Genomic DNA, 22,431 nt, shown 5'->3' with positions numbered 1-22,431 from the left:
AACCTCATTAGACATGCAAAGTGCAATTTTGTGTACAGTGTTACAGACGAAATGACTGCGTAGCCCAATGTACAAAAAAAGTAAAATTTACACATTCCAAAAAGTAATACACCCTCCCAAACGATAGGTGTCAGCATTACTAGAAGGCAGCTAGATGGCACAAACAGTCGAAGACGTTGTTGTACCATAACAAGCTATGAGAGGTTATTTTCTTGGTAAGTTACTCCTTCCCACGTGTGTTTGGAATAATCGAGTTCGTTCTAGAATTTAGCTATATATTAAAATACGTTTTTTTTAAATTAGGTCTGTTGCCAATACCTCCCGTAAACGAGTTAAGAGTTCCCTTCACGTCGCTTTCATCCTGATGAATGTCACTTTCGGCTTAAAAGAGGAAACGAATCTTCACTAAGAAGAATCAAAATCACCCCAAAAAGTACTCGTATTTATTGGTTGTTATTAAAATTAGGGGTGAATATTGACTTAGATACAACGAATGACAACACGTTCTAGTCATTGTCGGGCAACATTCATTTTTTGATGAATTAAGATGTTTTCTAATGTGATGCTCTTGCCAATCATAACAACAAATAGGTTTTTGTCTCGCGAGACTTCAAACGTAGAACGTTTGAAACCTTCAAAGGGCTTTAAAGGGCACTCAATTAACTAATTTGCTGCCATTGACGGCTCTAGACGTCCATTCCATTGGCTTGGATAGGCTGTCACCATCCTATACAATGACTTTTATTATTTAATGCCGATTTTGCTCATTAGGGCTCGAAAACTCGTTCTACGCTCCCAATAGGATCCGATTTGATATGCAAGGCTCACAGTAATGATTATCTCACAATATGGCTATCATTTATCGATACATGTTTCAGGAAATTTATCTGTGATATTCAATGATACAACTATGAAAGGGAAAAAGAAGCTACTTTGAAATGTTTGACAGTTGTGACAGGCAAAATGATTGCATATCTAGCACCACCATGGGCCCTCTGCAGCCGATATGTATAAAGGGAGACATAAAAACCTGTCTTTGTCCGCCAGGTGGCGATAATCTACCTTCTTTTACAAAAGCCAGCCCTCTCCAAATAGCCTTCGGCAAGTTTATAGGGTAATAGTAGGGGTAAAAAATGTTTAAAAAGTTGCTCCAGGGAGCGCTATCCTCGCTCAATAAGAATGTAATCAATTTTTTGGTGAATCTGATGATGATGAATCAGACTTTGAAAAATTCTAAATATTATGGTGATGAATTAGACTAAGGATTTAAAATTGTAAATTCCATTTGAGAATTTTTTTCACATTGGTAGTAGTTTCTTTCACCAGGTTTCCGTACCATATGTTGTGAATAAATGTTTTGTCATGGCGACATGTATTCAGCATATGCCAGTTACGAGTACAGGTGCAATCCTTGGTGTAAGCTGAGAAAAACTAAAAAAAAAAAAAATTGATAGCAATTTTTAGTCACAAATTATGGCTGCGCGTTATACACACGTGTGCGTTATACTCATACTTATACGTATACGTTATACTAATAAATACGAACCTTGTTTTGCAGTGAAAGAGTGGCGCTCCAACATGCACAGTTTGATGGTACAAGCTCTTGCCATGAGGCAGTTAGGAAGGCTGAACCCGCGACATCTACTAGCGGCCGGTTACGGACCCGCACAGACCGAATGGTGTCCCAGAACCATCCATACACGCCAGCTGTGGGGCTGCTCCGCTTATCCCGCGCTAGGCTGCCACGGCCCGGCGCTCTGCAGCAAGGATGCCGTGAGGAGGTGGTCAGTCCATCAGCTGAGGTTCAGAAGCAACAAGAAGAAAGGTGCCGCCAAGCCAGTGCATGAGGAAGATGAGGAAAAAGACCCTGAAAGCAGCGATTCTGACGATGAGGTGGAAGAGGACCAAAACATACCAAAAGACTATAAAGACATTGAGAAATATGTGCAGTCCTTCCGTTATGATGTCATTTTAAGAGCTGGTTTGGACATGGCACGCAAGTAAGTTTCATACATTATTAATGTTAAAATATGTAGCTATTGAACTAGATGGAGTTGTGCTAAACGGAAATTTCATACAGTGATTAACCAATGTATATCACATGGGTCAAAGTGGCGGCCCGGGGGCCAAATCTGGCCCGCCGCATCATTTTGTGTGGCCCGGGAAAGTAAATCATGAGTGCCGATTTTCTGTTTTAGGATCAAATTAAAATGAAGAGTATAGATGTATATTACATTTCCTGATTTTCCCCCTTTAAAATCAATAATTGTAATTTTTAAATATATTTTTCTGTGTTTTTAGTTCAAAAATCATTTTGTAAAATATAAAAAAAAAAAAAAAAGCTAAAATAAACATTGTTTTAGATCTATAAAATACTGAATATTCAGGGATTTTAATTCAGTTCTTTTAATCCATTCATAGAAACTCTAAGTTTATCTAAAATGGTCCGGCCCACATGAAATCGAGTTGATGTTAATGCAGCCCGCGAACCAACCCGAGTCTGACACCCCTGACGTATATGGTGCACTGTCAGCTTTTGAGAAAATTGAAGCCTTTTTTGCGCCTTATAGTGCAGACAATACGGTACACTACAAATTTCATCCACAATTTAGTAAACATCTTTTTACAATTGTAATTTGACGGTGAGAATTCTGCTTGAATATCATTAGTTCATGCGAATGTGTCGATAAAGTCTCACTTGGATTTATTGTTTTTATTATGTATTGCCATCTTAGATAAGGAAAAAAAGATTTTGGTTGTGATACAGCAAGCCACACTGGCAACACAATTCAAGCCATTCAATTTTTTTTTCTTTCTCCCTCCCAGCAAAATTGAGGACAGCTTCTACAGCCACAAACTGAGACTAAATGGACAAAAGCTTATCAAGAAAAGTAAAACGGTGAGTTTGGTTTACAGCAGTTAACATAACTTGTCTCGTACTGTAACTTATGTTGTCACTTATGCGGACTTAGGTGAGAGTCGGGGACACGTTGGACCTGGTGGTGTCGGAGAACCAAGATACCAACACGGTTACGTTAATGAGAGTTGTCCTGAAACAGGTTTTGGGTGAATCCAATAATGGCGAAAAATACAAAGTTTCTATAAGACGCTGGAAGGCTTTAGCGCTACCCAAGGATGAGGCCTTTAAGTCTTGAAGTCTATATGAACATTGTAATTGTCATAACAGTCGCCCATTGAGGTACTTGAAGGACAAGGTTTGCTTTACAAATACCATCTTCTGGGATACGTCTACAAAAGATGTCCTGAGACAAACTGGGAGGATGGACTTGAGATTCTAAGCATGAAATATGCCACAACTTAAACTTGCCTGCTGTGTAATAAATACGCACTTAAATGGACGTTGTTTGATGACTCAAAAAATCTAATTCGCAGCTGTTTTTGATGGCTCACGTTTAATATGTAATATTAGTTATCAGATCTTGACCTTTCAATGTTAACATAAAACAAGGCTATTTTCAGGCTTGCTAAAACTCGACCACCAGGGGGTACTATTGTGCAATGTCAGTAGGAAATCACAAGCTAATAAATTTGCATTGACTTTATTGTGGTGTACCCAATTAATTTAAATTGGTTGTCACTTTTAACAATGGTTTTATTGTGTTTGTACAGGATAGTTAAAAAATTCCACCAAGTCTCATTTGTTTACATCATATAGATTTAAAAAACAAATCTAAAACTGAAATATTTTAAGGCAGTGAAAAAAACAACTGTGTGCAGGCAGCAAGCCAATCAACTCTTCATATTTGGAGTCCAGATGTAATGGGAATGTTATGAGATTTTATGAATGTTCTTGAAAAAAAATACTGGTAATAAATCATAAAATTGACTGACATTTTTAAATAAGAGCCCTTTCAAATAACAGGTGTCAACCAATCCTGTAATTGGGATGGTTGACACAATGTGTCAAGGTGTCTGATTACTATTAAAACAAAAATAAAGTTACAAAAAATGAATAGAAGTCAAATCCGACTGCTGTAATAAATAAATATTTACAAACATTCACAAAAAAGAAGAAACTGTGACAACCAGTCCCAGATTTTATTAGAAATAAGTGCTCCACCATTATCATTCGATAGTATAAACCTCTATAACAAGGCTTAATATTAGCATGTTACATCAAGTGACACAATGCTACATCAGTAAGCTCAAAATATAAAACTATACTACTTACTGCTCTTGTTAGTATTGTTGAAGGCTACAAAATGTGTTAGATAAACCGACAGTTATGGGCTTTTTGAAAGTTTTATCCAATGATAATTGCACAAGTCATACATCTGGAGCTTTTAGCTAAGCTATTAAGCAGTACCAGTAATACAGAAGAAACACATAACGGCTTGGCTTCATCCTAAATAGGACAGGTTTGTAAAAGTTAAGCTTATATGCTGTGCAAAAAAATGACAGTGTCTGGATAGAGCTGGCACTACAAGACAGAATTAGACCTCTTGGCCTTTTTCAGAATGTCACACTTCTTCCGATTAGGTCGCCTACAGCGTTCGTCGATGCTTGGCACGCACTCGTAGTGCCACACTTCCTCCATCTTCTCCACGGGGTACACCGTTTCCACGTAGTGACGGATCAGTCTCAGGCGAACCGGGTCCAGCTGTTTCTTGTTGCAAGCTCCCGAATGGTTGTACTGCAGCCGCAAGTTCTCCTGCGTGAAGAGCTCGGGGAAAAGGCGCACCAAAAGTCGTGCGGCAAAGTTCCCCACCGATAGACTCTGCTGAACTATTTCACGGACCTCCGTGTCGGAGAGGAGGTAAGCCGGTGGGACCGGGAAGTCGGGCTTGGAAACGATCAGTTCCTCCATGGGAATTTTGCAAAAGTCTTTACTGCTTTTCTCAGGGGGTAAGGCGGGAATGTCGGAATCCTCCCTGGCGAAATCCGGGTGGATCTGCTTGAGGAAAAAGTCCTGTTCGGCGTCGTGACCGTACGCTTTCCGGTGCTGCAGGTAGGATTTCCTCTGCTCCGTATCGCGTCTCCGGCACCTCTCGTCGAGTTTGCCCACAAACTCCAGCATCCACACGCGGTCGTTCCTGGCCCGCGGGTAGACCAGCTGCACGTAATGGCGGATCAGGTTCACGCGTAAGGGATCTAGCTGCTTCTTACCAAGAGAACCGCTGCAGTTGTACAGCTTCCTGGCGTTCTCTTGGGTGAAGAGCTCGGGGAACATTAGGACCAGCAATCGCGAGGCAAAGTTCCCGATGGACAAGCTACATTCATAGTTATACTTCAATTGCTCCTTGGACAAGAGGAACTCGCGGGGGACGGCAAAGTTTGGTTTGGGGATCTCCAGATTGTCAAAATCCATCGGCGATAGCAGAGACTTTTTGGACTTGCGAGAGGGTCTCTCGTGGTCGCACGTCTCCGGCAGCTTGAGTGCGGAAAGGTCCTCGGACATATTGGCCGGCTCGTAGTTTTCGTCGTTCAGGTTTTCGCTTTCGCTGGCGTTGCCGTTGCTGTGAGGACCGTCCAGCGCGTCCTCCATGTGCTGAACGCACACTTGAAGCCAACTCTCCTCGGGCACGTCCGGATAATTGGTTTCCATGTACTTCTTGATGACGTCCATCCTGTCGGAGTCTAGAATCAGTTGACCCACGTTGTTTAAGCAGCCCTCGGGGACTCTGTTCCCCTCTTCGTAAATCTCAGGGAAGAGTCGATGAATGAGGAAAACGACCAGGTCTTCGGGCGAGGACAGTTCATCCAGCTCCTCCGTAGCTTGATCGTTGAATATTCCGACCAATCCGCACTGCGGGTTGTCCTGCGAGAGGAGCTCCTCCCGCCCCTGCTCGTTTATCAAGCGATACGCCGGAGAATTCTCCGCCCTTAGCTTGTCTCCCGTCGGGGTCTGTTTCCTGAGCAGTCGGGCGCTCTCCATGTCCCTCTGGGTCCAAAAGCGATTGAAAAAGTCGTTGATCTGCGGGAGGCACTCTCCCTTCCACACGCTGTTGTCTTTGACCGAGGGATAACACGCCTCCACGTAGTTGCGGATCAGCTGCAAGTGTAAAGATTCCAGCGATCTCATCCCTGCCAAACACTCGTGGGAGCACTCCCTGGCTTTGAACAATTGGGGGAAAAGGTGAACGAGCAAGCGACAGGCCAGCTCTCCGGCGCTGGACGTCTGCTCCATGAGAGGGTTCAACTCCTCGCTCGTTAGCAGATATTCCGGAGGAGGCTGGAACTCCGTCACCGTCTGCGCCGGTTTGATTTGCTTCTTTATTCGCATGACTTCCAGACTTAACAGGTCCACTTTGCTGTGTAGCTGAGTCATGCTGGAGCTAAGGCTATTGAGAATGAAAAACATCTTTTCAATCAGAGGGTAGATGTTTGAGTCTTTGGACCACGCTTGGCTGGTATCGTCCAGAATTGGGTAAGCCTCCGATGAGTCGTTTTCCTGGGGGAGGCCCGGCTGAGTGGAAGAGAAGCTGCTCGAGTTGAAAGCGTTTCCAGGACTTTGACCCGTTTGCTGCTCTAGAATGGCTGTGTTCTTCTTCTCTAAGATTCGGTGGGAGATGCTGAAGAGAGGCTTTCTATATGAAAACCTGGATTTGCTGGGGAGGTTGTCCCTCAACTCTTCATTTGTCCTGAGACACAGAGGCTCATGTCTTCTGCCTTCGTCTGCCAATTGCTCCCTCATCTAGATAAAGCAAATGGCAAAATATGTACCGTATTTTCTCGCATGTAAGCCATATTTGTAACTAAAAAAAAGGGTACGGCTTATATGCGGACAACAATGATAAATTGACCAAGGAATGAATCCATTCAATGTTCTTTATTTTCTTTAGAAAACACCTTTAAGAGCGATTGTGACCAATTCACTATAATTTTAAGGCACACATCGTGTGGGAGTGTAGTATATATTTTGCTTTAAAAAAATGCAGTACAGCGGTACCTCAACATACGATCTTAATCCGTATGTCGAGCTTTTCGTAACTCGAGCGAACGTTTCCCATTGAAATGAACTAAAAACAAATTAATTCGTTCCAACCCTCTGAAAAAAACATCAAAAACAGGATATTGGATTGGAAAATATGTTTTATTTCTTCTAATTCGCCATCTATTAACAAAGTAACACATAACTAGTGGTTTAATAGTAATAAAATGTGTTTAATATAACTAAAATTGGGCGGATTTCGCCGATGGGAGAGAGACGCAGAGGGGGTGGGTTGGGGTTTTGGGGGGACTTTCCAAGACAACGCACTCGTAACGGAACAAACAAATTTAATTAATTAATTAAATAAATAATTTGGTTTTAATTTTTTTTTTTTACCTTCGTTCTGTGGGTTAGCTGTTTGCCACACCTCCAACCTCACGTTCGCTATCGTTGGGCTGTTTGCTGTTGAATGTCCTTCAAAATATTCCGAAAATGATGCACACAAATGTCCTCACAATAGGATAACGCACGACCACTTGCCAACGAGAAGTAGTCTTGAATGAGCGATCGTGGGAGCTAACAGGCTAAGGAAGGAATAACAGCCTACCCACGTATTGATTGTGGGTAATTAAGTTTTATTCTGAGAAAGGGTGCCATTGGCTATCGGTGTGTGCACGAGTATACTTCATTGCCCAGAAAGCCCTCTTTTTGCCCGCGCATGCGCGTTGTGCGTTTCCTGGTCGATGCGTAGGAGAAACTCGTCTGAATAAATCATTCAGTGCTCGTAGATATCTGTTATACACGAAAGAGATGCGGAAAAAAAGACAGTGTGCTACAATGATAAACAGCCTCTCATGTCACCTGGCTTGGTCGCATCTCGAAATTTTGATCGTATCTAGGGCGAATTATTCGATCGAAATTTTCATTGTACCTCGAGCATGTCGTAGGTAGAGCTGATTGTAGGTCGAGGTACCACTGTATTTTGAATTGGGTGTCCTGTAATATTTAATGAATCGGATTAAACTCACCTCTCCTGTGACTCTGACTCTCTTGCCGCTTAAAGACTGCTTAGAGTCTGGTTCCATTTCTGAAGAAGATCGTTTCCCAGCCTCAGTATACCCAGGAGAGTCTCCATGGCTTCTGGGTTCTTCCCAGAAAGCCAAGTCCTCAGGCTGGTCTTTTTTACCATGCTTGTGTTCTGACAACAGACACAGATGATCGTGTCTCTTAAAAGAGAAAGATAACTTCATGTGTACACAAGTGGAAAGAAGCTGGTTTGATAAATAACAAAACAAAATAGACTTGAATTTTTCTGACGGATAATCGAGGACGAAGGGTAACCAAAGGCCAGTATTTTCCCAGAAGTCACCAAACAAAATAATGGCAGATATCTTAACTTCCAGAGCAAGTGAGAGGTTGAAATGACAGTCGTACGCTAACGATCAAGAGTGTGTGACCATTTTTTTTAACCTTCTAAGACACGTGTCAAAGTGGTGGCCCGGGGGCCAAATCTGGCCCGCCGCATCAGTTTGTGTGGCCCGGGAAAGTAAATCATGAGTGCCGACTTTCCTTTTTAGGATCAAATTAAGATGAAGAGTATAGATGTATATTAAATTTCCTGATTTTCCCCGTTTTAAATCAATAATTGTACTTTTTTAATCATTTTTTTCAGTTTTTAGTTCAAAAATCATTTTGTAAAATCTAAAAATATATTTTAAAAAAGCTAAAATAAACATGGTTTTAGAATATTCAGGGCTTTTAATCCAGTTCTTTTAATCCATTTATTTAAAAAAATCTAAATATTATATCTAAAATGGTCCGGCCCACATGACATCGAGTTGACGTAGTCCAAAATGTAATATTGTAGTCTTGTGACAACCAAAAATGTGATGTCCACACATGGACGTCAGGTCATAGAAAGTTAAAGCTTCCAATCTATTAATGTGTGTGTAACACCGAGCGTGTGTGTTCAACTAACATCACAGTCATCCCATCATGGCTGAGTCCAAATCGGAGACTCCCCCACTGATGAGTCCTTATTAAATCGTAATTGTTCTTCATGTAATAACTTCCCATCAACACATATGGTTTATTCCAAATCCATGTTTTGAACAGAGACATACCTTTTTCAAGCATTTTTCCATCTGAAGCGTCCCCATGCTCAGAGGAATTCATAGCCTAAAAGAAACATTATTATTGTATACTGTAAATCAAAACGAGTCATAAAATGTTAGATATCGGGATGGAACTTTAGGAATGAACCTAAAATGCAGTGTATCATCAGCTTTACATGTGAACTCATTGACCTCAATTTTTAACTTTCAATGTTTTAGTGCTTTTTGTCAAAGCAGATGGTTTTAAGAGCAAAACTCACAATAGGTGTTCTATCTATAAATGGACCAATACATTTCCAAGGATGTTAACTTCTCTTGCCATTCTGTTTCAGAGTCAACCTAACCCTTACCACCAACATTCATTGATTGGCTGCCACACGTCCCTCCGCCAATTGATTGGACATCTAGTGCTGTCAGTGGCAGCCCGAAAAGTTTTTAAAATATCAAATTTGTTCTATGGGCCAAAATGCACCATCCTTCTAATTAATTTATCAGTAGAAGACATCCAATCAATTTTTGAACTTTGTTGTCCATGGTTGTCAATGCGAGCCAATGAGTTAAAATGACCAGTTTAATTCATTTTTTGAGAATAAAAAGTACTGAAAAAAGAGCCATGTCTGTATTAATTCTAAGGTTACCTAAACGTGAACATATATTTATGAACAATTAATAAATTTTAACTCAGTCTATTTTCGCCACATTTTAGTCAAAATTCGATGTCTACCGCTATCAGTGGCAATCAAAGACCAGCATTCCATTATACAGTTAATTATTGTATCGCCATATTCTGAGTGCTCGTGAGCTTTTTATCCATTGGGTGGAACCCAAAGAATACAGAATGCGATTAATCGCGATCAAAATTTCAAACCATTGCCCAGCCCTAACTCATTCCAACATGAATTCATATAAACATTGCAAACCATATAGGATTTAATTTGCTCACCTGTAGTGTTCCAGGTTGCTCTTGAAACCAATCTACATCTTGCAATCCCTATTTTGGTCCCCGTCTGTCGCAGATCTGAGAGTAAACAAAGACGCGAGGGGAAAAACGGTGTTCCGTTAGATGACGTCTTGACCTGTGCGGGACCCATGGCCGAACATTGTTGGGTATGAAACGTAAACGTGGCCCATCATGTCATCGAATAACCCATGAACTTGTCAATGTTGCCACGCACGCCAGCATAGTGACACAGTCTGTGATCACATCTTGTGTCATTGACACATTGACGTGACGCCAATTCGTCAATAAATCAGCTGTGAGGTCCCAACCACGATACTTCCGCATTCCGTCAACCAAATGACATATTGAAAATCTTGCACCAAGGAAAACGGCTCTTTTTCACCCTCACACCTAAATAAAAATTCCACAACCTCACTCCAATTTACCTATAATACACCACTGAATTAAAGTACTGTATTATAGGTAAATTGGAGTGAGATTGTTGAAGTGTTTGCGTGGAACAAGCCATCGTCCTGCTGTAGCTAGTGCTAATTTGATGCTACTGTCGGGGTGCAACAAAAAAAAAACGCAAAAAGCGTGTGTTTGGGAGTTTAAAGCTCACCTTGGTGAGTGGCTAGTCCTTTTAAGATGTTTGCGCCGTGTTCGCTCAATGTCACCCGAAATAACGGTTGTTGCTCATTTCCTCTCCCTGGCTCCAGTCCTATGCTCTTTCTCGTGACGTGTTTCTGACGTCGCCATGTTTGCGCCTGCTGTCATTTCCGCACAACTCATTCGCCATCTGCTAACAGAGTAACTAATAACTATCTAGTGTTGATGATGTTGAATACTAAAAAAAGAGATATTATTCAGTACCACTGGGAAAAAAAATGATGCTTGTTGTGCGGTGAAACAGTGCCCCTCGTGGCCAAATGTAGTATTGCACGACGTCGCTGTGCGCGTGCAGAGCGTGCTCGTGCCCGTGCCGAGCGTTCGACTCCCTCGCCTGTCATCATCGGATCCGGGAGGAGGGAACTCCTCCTCGGCAGAAGACAGCGCGTTTGGTCGCCTCTCCGGCGCAATGGTTTCCTGGATCATCTCCAGAGTGGTGGTGTAAGTCATTAATCATTTTCAATCAATTAACATGGAAGCGTGATGATTATAATCGCTAAATCGATTTTGTCGCTTTGGGGAAGGCGCCGTTCGAGCAGGCGTTTTTCCCCCCGCTGGAGATAATATATTATTTATTTGTGTCTATCAAAAAAAAAAGAATGTAACCATTTAAATGCATGCAATAATACCATGCATGGTATGAACCAATGCTGGAATGCTGGAGGTGGTTATGTTTATTTTCAACAGGCTTCTAAATAGCTGACTGACAGTGTTTATCCTTTCTTTCTTTTTTCTTTTTTTGTATCGCGACGATACAAAATAAGCGAGTCAATATGTGACTGGGCGGTAACTCAATGATAATAATGTGTTGATGTCTGAAAAACACAAAAAGGGATGGGTCACCCTTCTCGGGTTACAGCCAGTCATGTTATTCAAGTCACGAAAAGAACACATTTATCGGAATTGCCATTATTACCGGTGCGTACGTTTCAGCGTCATTGCATGTAACAGAATGTAAATAAAATCGCTAATTAAATTTACCAGTCTAAATTCACCATGGCCGAGTCCAAAATATAAAGCGTATGTGTGTGTGTGTGTACACTTAACAAAATGGTGATCTCCGACAAGTGTATCTATTTGTACTTGGGGAGATATGGGCCAGAAGTAACTTGATCGGGTTCTTCCTCAGCTGTTGGCCGGGCCACGATGCACCTTAGCCGGGTCGCATGCTAACTTTGACCCCCCACCACCACCAACAACCTGGCGTACCCAAGTCTTATTTCTCATGGCAGCTTTATTATACGCGTTGTAAATGATGACATCATTATGAAATAAAGACGTGCGTGAATTGAGTCAAAGTTTAAGGTTTCAACGTGTATATTAATAATAATTCTATTTTTTCCAATTTAGCTTTCTTCTATGTACAGTAGTGGGACTAATATTGACTACAATGTTGACTTTTGCAGATTTAATACATACCCTTATCAAGTATGTACAGTAGATTCATATCCTGGTCTTGTAAAAATTTTCCACACTTTGCCTGCCATTGATTGTGATAGACGTCCAATGCAACTGCACTTAACTCTTGCTGGCATTCATTTAAATTAGATGTGAATGCTCATCTTTCACTGCCATTGACGGCGATAGAATCCAATTTGACCGGGAGGAGGTAAATGGACAGCCTTCCCAGTCGAAATGGATTGGACGTCTAGCGCCGTCAGTGGCACCCAATAAAATGAAGGGCGTTTTTAATAATACTAATTTTGTTTAACTACCAGAACACAGACTGAATATTTCACAATACCTGCACTGTCAGTAAATTAGTTAATATTGATTTGTTTCTTATTTTTTGTATTGATATTGTTTTCTTCTAGACTGGTTTTTGGTACGCTATATCCTGCCTACTCATCATATAAAGCCGTCAAGTCAAAAGATGTCAAAGAATATGTGAGTATGTTTATTTTTATTACACCACACCCTCATATTTACTTTAGTCAGGGCTTAAATATGCATGTTTTGGTTTTAATTTGTTTATATATTTTGAAATGACTGCCAGATGTATATTTCTATTGGTACATAGTGTTTTGGTGATAGCCTCTAAGGTACATGTGTCAAAGTGGCGGTCCGGGGGCCAAATCTGGCCCACCGCATCATTTTGTGTGGCCCGGTAAAGTAAATCATGAGTGCCGACTTTCTGTTTTAGGATCAAATTAAAATGAAGAGTATAGATGTATATTAAATTTCCTGATTTCCCCCCTTTTAAATCATTAATTGTAATTTTTTAATCCCATTTTTTCTGTGTTTTTAGTTCAAAAATCATTTTGTAAAATCTAAAAATATATTTTAAAAAAAGCTAAAATACACATTGTTTTAGATAAATAAAAACTGAATATTCAGGGCTTTTAATCCAGTTCTTTTAATCTATTTACAAAAAAAAAAATCTAAATATTATATCTAAAATGGTCCGGCCCACGTGAAATCAAGTTGACGTTAAAGCGGCCCGCAAACCAACCCGAGTCTGACACCCCTGATCTAAGGTTAGGGTAAATATTGTGTCTTTTTGTTATTGATAGTTTACTGAGTGCAAATGAGAATTGATGAGTCCACACCAATCACGGTATTGATCTACTGTCTTGGCCCGAATAGATGACAAAGTGTTTTGAATTGAAAAAGGACTGAAAAAGTGCCTTCTCTGGAATGTATTGTTATCATCATTTGTTTCAGCTCTACTGTCATTATTTTGTATATAACAATTCAGATTGGTGTTCCTGATTGATATTTTTTTCTCAAGGTTTCTAATTATGCTATTGCAATAATCCACTCTACTAAAAATGTTTTCCTTTTTTTTAATTTGGGATTTTTGCATGTGCGATGCAAATTTCAGTACCTGTAATCTCTTATTTTTGCATTGTTTTTTTTATAGGTGAAATGGATGATGTACTGGATTATATTTGCCCTATTCACATCTGTAGAAGTATTTACAGATATGTTTCTTTGCTGGTAAGTAGTCTTATAACTTTACGTTTGCATTTCCTCGTGTACACCTTTTGGTGTTTGGCGTAATGTTCACGTCAAAATAAAGCCTTTGTTCCATGAAAACAATTGAAAGTGATTGTGAGGAGCAAGCACTTGACTGTTTGTATGTGTGTCATCACATTCATTCCAGGCTTCCTTTCTACTATGAACTGAAGATAGCCTTTGTGGTGTGGTTATTGTCGCCGTACACTAAAGGCTCCAGTGTGCTTTACAGGAAATTCGTTCACCCCACTCTTTCCTCCAAAGAAAAGGTGAACTTTGACCTTTTGTTTTTTTCGTCACGTGTAGTCTAAGAAAAGCAAAAGGAGAAAAACACCATCCTTGACTTAAATTGTTCCACTAATTCCCCTCTCCCTTAACAACATTTGAAGTTCTCGGCTATCCAGGGAACAAACACGTCTTTGTGCTAATTCACTCTTGTTGTGTTGCAAAGTGTCTATTTCTCTACGTGTTGAGCGAAATCAGATGTGACTCAATCAAGCAGTTACACGCAAATAGACGTGTTTTTGTTTCGCTCCTTGCCCCAGGATATTGACGACTACATCCATCAAGCGAAAGACAAAAGCTACGACACCCTGGTGCATTATGGGAGAAGGGGGCTTAATGTGGCCGCCACCGCTGCAGTCATGGCTGCAACAAAGGTAATGCTGACTCTGGTCGTTTTTGGGAGAGTTGAAGTCAGGGTATCATGCTTAACCACTAGACCAGGGGTGGATCCACAGACAGGCTTGCCTTCTGATTGGCTCTATCTAGCACATTGAAATGATCCTGATATTTAATAATGAAAGATAGTATGGAACTTCCTTTTGTAGCACTGATATACGATTCCTTTAAAAAACTGATTCAATATCTAAATGCATCTGCCACATAGTCAACACTAGTTTTTTTTTTTTTTTTAACAATCATCTCATCTCATTTTCTGAACCGCTTTATCCTCATTAGGGTCACGGGGGTGCTGGAGCCTATCTCAGCTGACTCCGGGCCAGAGGCGAGGGACACCTTGAATCGGTGGCCACGACAACGCACTCGTAACGCAACAAACACATTTAAATTAACTTGGATTAATATATACAGACACTCAAACATACGTTTAATGTAACTTTACACAAAACTGAATTCTAATTTTGTTAATTTATTTTTTTACCTTCGTTCTGGCCGGGTTAGCTGTTTGCCACGCCGCCACCCTCACGTTCGCTATCGATGGGCTGTTTGCTGTTGTATTCCCTTCAAAATATTCCGAAAATTTTGCCCATGCATGCGCGTTCTGCGTTTCCTGGTCAAAACTCGTCTGAATAAATCGTTCGGTGCTCGTAGATATCTGTTATACACGAAAGAGATGCGGCAAAAAAAGACAGTGCGCTACAATGATAAACAGACTCTCATGTCATGGCCACCTGGCTTTCTCGCATCTCGAAATTTTGATTGTATCTCGGGCGAATTATTCGATCGAAATTTTCATCGTACCTCGAGCATGTCGTAGGTTGAGGTACCACTGTATTAAGCACAATTTGATGGAAGTAAAAAGTGATTATAATTTCAAAATGCGGTATCGTTAACTAAATCTGATGTTTCAACAGCAAATTTGTTATACACCAAAAAAATTGATTTTTGTGTTGTCTGTTCATAGTTTCAGTTCGCATAGGTTTTTCAATTGATCAAAATCAACAGTTGAATTGAATTGTCGCGGAATATGATATCATTGTTCAAAGAATTAACGATGCATTGCACCATCATGAAGTATTTGCCCCCTTTTTAAAAAGTCCCCCCCACCCCATAAATATTTTTCTAGACCCGCCCTTGCCTTAAGTTTCAGTAGAGCCACAGTCAATAGGTCTGAATGTCGCTTCCTGAAAATTCCAAAAAGATTAATATTTCTGGCAAAGACCATCTAAGTTAGGCTCTAGTGACCCTTAAGACGAAGCACTATCAAAGATAGATTGACTTTCCTGTAAATGTTGATCCGAATTGAATTGCTGCTGCAGTGTTTAACTTTAAACCATGTGAAAGCATGCTTTGCATAAACAAGTTCACTCAATCACTGCCAAAGATGTATAAACAATGTTTTTGATGTACAACTGCTCATAAGTAAAGAACGAAAAACAGTATAAAAGAGCTATTTTGTAAGATGAAAGAAGGAATCTAATCTTTTTGTAAGTTCTTTGCCATTGAACACAACATATTTAGTAGTCAAGGAGTTAAATACAAAAGCCTTAATTACTCATGACCTTCCATATACTAATTCCCCTTTGCTTTATCCGTTATGCGTTAGGGCCAAGGGGTTCTGACAGACAGGTTGAGGAGTTTCAGCATGCAAGATCTCGCGGCGTACGAGTCGGACACAGACGGTACCATGCAGCCCACCAGAGCGGAAGCGGCGGCTCAGCACCGGGCCCGCACCATGATGCGAAGCAAGTCTGAGAGCTACAATAAAGGTGAGCTGCTGAACCGGAATAGTCGAGAAATGCGAACCGGTCGGGAGGGTTCGTGATATGACATCAATGCATACCTGGCAACTTATAAGTTTTCCCGTATTTTATACATTTTTGAATCATTTCAAATTGTGGACGCCGCATAACAACTTTTGTACAGGATTTTTTAAAAGTAAGTTTTTGTAAAACCGTTCTCGTTTTACCCATTTTGGATCGTCTCGGTCACTGGTAGCAGGCGAAAACGTAATCGTCGACTGCTAATATTGTCATGCATTAAGCATGATATGCGCACGCATCCTTGCGCCTTTTCACTATATAAATATAGCACGTCAGCAAGCAATGTACCAAGACAGTCAAGCTGTCATCGTCATACAGCGACATCTACAGAATCTTGAATTCATTGCATACAGATTGGGCACCCGTCCACTTTGGAGAAAATTTTAGACTTTTAAATGCGCCCTATGTGAGTAAATATGTGCAAAATATATATTTTGACTTTTTAAAATCGCTTATTAAGGGGAATTGCAATCATTAATAAGGGGATTAATTGGCCGATGTCAATGAAACCTTTTTACGGTCATGTGAAATATAAGAATAGGCAGAATGATGTGTCTGCTTATCATGTCAGTTATGCTTTAAGTTGCTTAATGGGTTTAGAAATTGTTTACTTCACTCTTTTGTGCATGCCTATCTTGAGACCCCCCACCCCCCCATCATCGGACCGCTCTCCCCAGGTCACCTTCCTGTTTTAAACGGGCCAGTGCGTCCTGTGATAATGCTCACATGCACTATAGCTGGAGGGATTTGTTACTCATGTTATATCATATGAGCACTGTTATTTTTCCTTGATAGCATTGTTTCATTTTTTTCACGCGCTAGTCATGTGTTGGAGGATAACATAATTTGTACTATTTTGAACGATGACTTACAGAAAGTTGCTTCCTATCATTTTGGGCCGTATTACATCAGCAAAGTGCTTTGCATTTTCTTCACTTGTGGGTTATTATTGTCTATTGGCGGTTTTAGCGCATTTCATCGTAATCGTTTTTATCATCACCTGTGTTAAAGGTTTAGTACAACATTGCTCTTAAATATGTCACATCATTGTTTAAAAAAACATCAAAAGTCAGCATCCTGAGAAAAATCTCTAAATTTAGCTCGCAAAGCTCACGTCATAGTCAAGCTGTATCACTTTGACACAGGGGTGGCAAACGCGCAGCTCTCGAGCCACATGTGGCGCTCTTAAAACACTCAAACTCATTAGGGCCCATTAAAAATTATATTGTAAAAATAATTTGGCAGATTGGATTTTTTTCATGCTATTTCTGACGTTTCTGACTTTTCTCACAGTTTAAAATCTTGGCTACTAGATCATATTTTGGACACAAACGCATCCCAAAAAGTAACAGAAATGGCTTAATCTCTATCAGCAGCCTTGGCCTCGCCCACTTGCTATCCATATATTCACGCTATGATCATCATTTCTTGTTGTGATGTTACAACCAAATTCGCTACAAAAAGTGGGCATTGCTTGATGCAATTTTTTGGAAGCAATAACCGCAAAAGGGTAAAAACAGAGATTTCAGTGCCACATTCATTTTCTAAAAAAAATTGATTTGTGCGGTCATTTTCATTTTTTGATGAATACCATTTCATAGTATCGTTAATGCCAATTGACCTTTCGCCAAGGCTCCGCCCTCTTATTTAAGGTTGCTAAGCCAGTTTTGTGACTTCAGTATACCAACCAGTGTTGAAGTAATTTTATTTTGTAAGTGCGACATCCTCCAGATTGAGGGAAAATAATTTACAATATGCATTAGAATATGAATTTACAATATGAAAATAATTTACAATCTGAATTTACAATATGAAAATAATTTACAATCTGAATTTACAATATGAAAATAATTAACAATCTGAATTTACCATAAGAAAATAATTTACAATCTGAATTTACAATATGAAAAGAATTTACAATCTGAATTTACCATATGAAAATAGTTTACAATCTGAATTTACAGTATGAATTTACAATGTGAAAATAATTTAGAATATGAATTTACAATATGAAAATAATTTACAATATGGATTTACAATATGAAAATAATTGACAATATGAATTTACAATATGAAAATAATTTACAATATGAATTTACAATATGAAAATAATTTACAATATGAATTTACAATATGAAAATAATTTACAATATGAATTTACAATATGAAAATAATTTACAATATGAAGAGAATTTACAATATGAAGAGAATTTACAATATGAAGAGAATTTACAATATGAATTTACAATATGAAAAAAAATACAATATGAAAATAATTTACACTATGAAAATAATTTACAATATGAAAATAATTTACAATATGAAAATAATTTACAATATGAAAATAATTTACAATATGCAGCGAACGTTACATTGAAAACATAAATATGATAGCAAGCTAATGAGGCATACGGCATGCTACGTTCAGACCAGTTGGCTTTTACATACTATATTGTCAGTTCATAAATTGAAAATACAATTTGGAAGGTGATAGCTAGTCTCTTGATTGACCAAGACTTCATTTATGATGACAGGTGCGTTTCTTGGGATTCACTGCCAATTACAAAGTTACTTTCACAGGCTATTCTTAGTCGGTCGCTAAATGTCAGCACTGGGTTCACTCCTTGAGCTCAATGTCATACACACCATACTCTTTCAGTGCCAAACTTTGGAAAACCAAGAATTCATTTATGTAAAAAAAATTGAACTACATTTTGTCAGATTTTGATCCTTTAGCCAATAGAGAAGTGCCATTTCAATGACTAGCGCTGTCTAGTGTTACAGCTGAGAAGTGCAATGTAGGTAGGTTGAGTTTAAGCTTGTGCGGGCCATATTCCATTATATTTTCATCACTTGCCACAGGCCAATAAAAACGGGGAAACCTTTGGTATAGATCAGGGGTGGCCAAGTCTGGTCCTTGAGAGCCACTATCCAGTCTGTTTTCCATGTCTCCCTCCACCAACACACCTGAATCAAATCATTGGGATCGGTATTCTGGACAGCTTGCTGATGAGTTGATCATTTGATTCAGGTGTGGTAGAGGAGGGAGATATGGAACCCAGACTGGATAGGGGCTCTTGAGGACCGGACTTGGCCACCCCTGGTATAGGGCGTAGAGCAGACCTGGGCCTCTGTGGGTGCAGGTTTTTGTTAAAACCGATCCAGCACAGACAGTTTAACTAATTAGAATTCTGCTGAAACAAGAAGCACCTGACTGCAATCCACTGATTGCACTTCTAAGATACCAGATTGGTGGAAAGGTTTCCTCTTGTGGTTTGGAACCAAAACCTGCACCCACTGCGGCCCTTTGTGGAATTATCGTATTTTCACGACTATAAGGCGCACCGCATTATAAGGCGCACCCTCAATGAATGACACATTTAAAATTGTTTTCCCATACCTGTCAACCTCTGCCGATAACTGCCCTTATAAATGATTATTGATTCCCCTTACAAACCCCCAAAAAACCTTACAAACACCGTACGGTGTTTGTAAGGTTTTTGGGGGGTTTGTAAGGGGAATCAATAATCATTTATAAGGGCAGTTATCGGCAGAGGTTGACAGGTATGTTTTCCATATATAAAGCACACTGGATTATAAGGCGCCCTGTCTATTTTGGAGAAAATTTCAGACTTTTAAGTGCGCCTTATAGTCGTGAAAATGCGGTAATTGCCCAGGTCTGGTATAGAGTATAGAATCTCAACTTTTACCCCTAATGGCCAAATTCGCTGGTCTTTGTCAGTCAGTTTCTTGAAAATTGATGGCAAAAATTCATGACTCACCGTCCCACCCCCTTTATAGATTTTGACATGACTGACTTTGAGGTGTTGGCATTAGACCAAAGAGAGGCGGAGGAGTCGCTGACACCCGATCCCTCCCCACCCTCCACGCCTTCTCCGGAGGGCGCGTGGGGGGCTCCAAACTCTCCTGAGCTCAGCCCGGTGAAAAGAAAAGCTCCCGAGGTACCCATTCTGCCTGGTCACTACGAGTGCTCAGCTGCTGCCTGCCTTTAACACGGCGGTGCGCCTTTACACACCCATGGCCTCGTTTTTTGTCCCAAATTTGCCGTGTCGCTAAATGAGCCTCACGTTTTTAGTGCACCTGCAGATATTAACAATCACCCCTGGTGGAGAATTGAGTCGAGTCGGACGCGTGTTGCTCACTGTGTGATTGAAATTTGGAAAGGTGGCGTTTAACTCATTCGCTGGCAACGGGGTGTCCAATCTGTTTGAACTGGGAGGTGTGGGGAAGATCATTCTGGCGAGTGAGTTAAAGGCTGTAACGTTGGTCTCAGAATGACCTGGAATAATTCATAACAGGGAACATTTTGAAGTGAAGTGTCTTAACCCTTTCGTGCACGAATTCTGACTTTTTTTCCTCCCTCATGTTTTTATGTCGTTCATATACAGCACTGGGTCTGAAATTGCGAGCCATGGGAAGCCAATTGTATTTATATGTAAATAATTTTCAATAAAACGACTGAATTAATTGATGATTCAATTTGGGGGGTCTACTATGTAAATCACAGGTGTCAAAGTGCCGGCCCGGGGGCCAAATCTGGCCCGCCGCATCATTTTGTGCGGCCCGAGCAAGTAAATCATGAGTTCCGACTTTCTGTTTTAGGATCAAATTAAAATGAAGAGTATAGATGTATATTAAATTTCCTGATTTTCCCCCTTTTTACATCCGTAATTGTAATTTTTTCTGTTTTTAGTTCAAAAATCAATTTGTAAAATCTAAAAATATATTTAAAAAAAGCTAAAATAAACATTGTTTTAGATCTATAAAAAACTGAATATTCAGGGCTTTTAATCCAGTTCTTTTAATCCATTTATTTTTTAAAAAATCTAAATATTATATCTAAAATGATCCGGCCCACATAAAATCAAGTTGACGTTAATGCGGCCCGCGAACCAACCCGAGTCTGACACCCTTGATGTAAATGGTAATGTTGAGTGAGTAATCAAGAAAATAAAATCTAAATACATTAAAAAATATATATAAATAAAAACAAAAAAATCGGTGCGGAGGGTGATTGTTTACGGTCTCTAAACATTTATCGTTTTCTACAGGGTGACCATTTTTGCTAAAATGTGCTTTAGGCAGTCAAAGGGTTGACTTGAAATACTTGACGTGCCTGTTGACTTCAAATGAGATTAATAACAAAATAAAGAAAATAAGGTTCATTCATGTGATCAAATGTGCTTCCATCTTCACAGGGTGATTATTTCCCATTGCAACAACAGAAAATGTTTGCACTCCCCTGAACGTTGGCGGGAATGAGCTCGGAGCTGCGAGTTAAAATAACTCCTGAAAAAGCAAGTGTTTTCTTCAACAAAGTGATCATGTGGCTAATCTTTGCCTCTCTTCCCTGTAGCCTCCTCTTAGAGTCTTAAAGCCTCTCACGAGATCCAGGAGCGCCGTGTGTTCCAGCACTGAAGCCATGTGATCGCGTGGGCCTCGCACATGGACGCCTCCGACTGCCTCCAGCTTGCTGCAACACGTCAAATTTTTTTTTAGGGCGACAGAAAAAAAAAGAACCTTACGTGACTAGAGCAGCATTGCTTTGGAATTTGGTCTTACCAAAGTGACCTGTGACAGGCTGTCTTTAGGAAAGTTATGATGATGCAGCAAAGACAACAAAGTGTTAGATCCATGCTGATCAGACCTGCTAGGCGTTATTACACATGTACAGCGTGTATTTTTAATTTTTTTTCTTTATCTGTCAGCTGTGACTGGACACTCGCATGTGTGTCTGGCCACTGATTATTAGTTGTCGTTTTCTAGAATGTACCGCGGCTTTCCTCGTAAACAATAAGTCGCCATGGTCAAAAATGCATGGCTGCTGTGTGGTGAGCGTTTTGAAAGATGGGGGACTGATGCAAGTCCCAAAAAACAAACAAAAAAAACATGAAAAGTTGCAAAAGATGCAGCTGAATGATCGACTTCTTCAAGCCTTAAAGGGACAGTTAGCGCTACACAAGTAGGTGAAAAGATTAATCATGATGTGATTGAGGTGTTTTAACATTTTGTCACTTTTGGCTTCAAGTTAAGGGATTTTTCCCAAAAAATATGGCATTTATCAGTTTGGAATTGCAGCTGGAAAATGCAGAGTGCCTCCAAGAGTCTTTGGAAAACTAAGACACGGACTGTCCGAATACTGGTGAGTCCAACTGGAGTATTTATAACTATTATGTTTGTCATTTTGCACTAGGTGATAAATTGCAATCACTGCACTTAATTCCACCTCCCCCCAAAAAAGTCAGGTACAAGTGCATTTCAATAAATTAGAATTTCAGTTCAGTTCAAAGATATTTTGTCAAGTAATTCAGTTTGTAAGATTACATTTGATTC

General features: G+C 39.9%; 3 protein-coding genes across 5 annotated transcripts; 2 read left to right on the top strand and 1 right to left on the bottom strand.

Annotated features, from left to right (window-relative positions):
* Nucleotides 1–116: 116 nt before the first annotated feature.
* On the top strand, nucleotides 117–3,359 carry mtres1 (mitochondrial transcription rescue factor 1). 2 transcript variants are annotated; one of them, XM_077621017.1, is made up of 4 exons: nucleotides 117–215; nucleotides 1,559–2,000; nucleotides 2,827–2,899; nucleotides 2,973–3,359. In XM_077621017.1, exons 1-4 carry the CDS (start codon nucleotides 197–199, stop codon nucleotides 3,153–3,155), a joined length of 717 nt encoding a protein of 238 aa, XP_077477143.1. In that variant the 5' UTR covers nucleotides 117–196; the 3' UTR covers nucleotides 3,156–3,359. The 2 variants fall into 2 exon arrangements, with proteins under 2 accessions (XP_077477143.1, XP_077477144.1); XM_077621018.1 differs by lacking the exon at nucleotides 117–215 and adding an exon at nucleotides 230–433.
* A 686-nt stretch (nucleotides 3,360–4,045) lies between these two features.
* Nucleotides 4,046–10,853, bottom strand: bend3 (BEN domain containing 3). 2 transcript variants are annotated; one of them, XM_077620747.1, is made up of 5 exons: nucleotides 10,569–10,853; nucleotides 9,950–10,024; nucleotides 9,016–9,070; nucleotides 7,921–8,118; nucleotides 4,046–6,655 (listed from the first exon to the last, which is right to left on the bottom strand). In XM_077620747.1, the coding sequence occupies exons 3-5, from the start codon at nucleotides 9,049–9,051 to the stop codon at nucleotides 4,442–4,444; spliced, it is 2,448 nt and encodes an 815-aa protein (XP_077476873.1). In that variant the 5' UTR covers nucleotides 9,052–9,070; nucleotides 9,950–10,024; nucleotides 10,569–10,853; the 3' UTR covers nucleotides 4,046–4,441. The 2 variants fall into 2 exon arrangements, with proteins under 2 accessions (XP_077476873.1, XP_077476874.1); XM_077620748.1 differs by having other exon boundaries at nucleotides 7,921–8,090.
* On the top strand, nucleotides 10,463–22,366 carry reep1 (receptor accessory protein 1). Its single transcript, XM_077620751.1, has 8 exons — nucleotides 10,463–11,056; nucleotides 12,430–12,502; nucleotides 13,479–13,555; nucleotides 13,722–13,842; nucleotides 14,119–14,232; nucleotides 15,861–16,027; nucleotides 19,877–20,039; nucleotides 21,455–22,366. The coding sequence occupies exons 1-8, from the start codon at nucleotides 11,025–11,027 to the stop codon at nucleotides 21,524–21,526; spliced, it is 819 nt and encodes a 272-aa protein (XP_077476877.1). The 5' UTR covers nucleotides 10,463–11,024; the 3' UTR covers nucleotides 21,527–22,366.
* Nucleotides 22,367–22,431: the final 65 nt, after the last annotated feature.

The sequence above is a fragment of the Stigmatopora argus genome, chromosome 15 (genome assembly GCF_051989625.1).
Source record: "Stigmatopora argus isolate UIUO_Sarg chromosome 15, RoL_Sarg_1.0, whole genome shotgun sequence".
In the NCBI taxonomy this organism is placed as follows: domain Eukaryota; kingdom Metazoa; phylum Chordata; class Actinopteri; order Syngnathiformes; family Syngnathidae; genus Stigmatopora; species Stigmatopora argus.
Note: the sequence above shows the minus strand (reverse complement) of the source record. Positions and strands in the feature narration are given on the sequence as shown.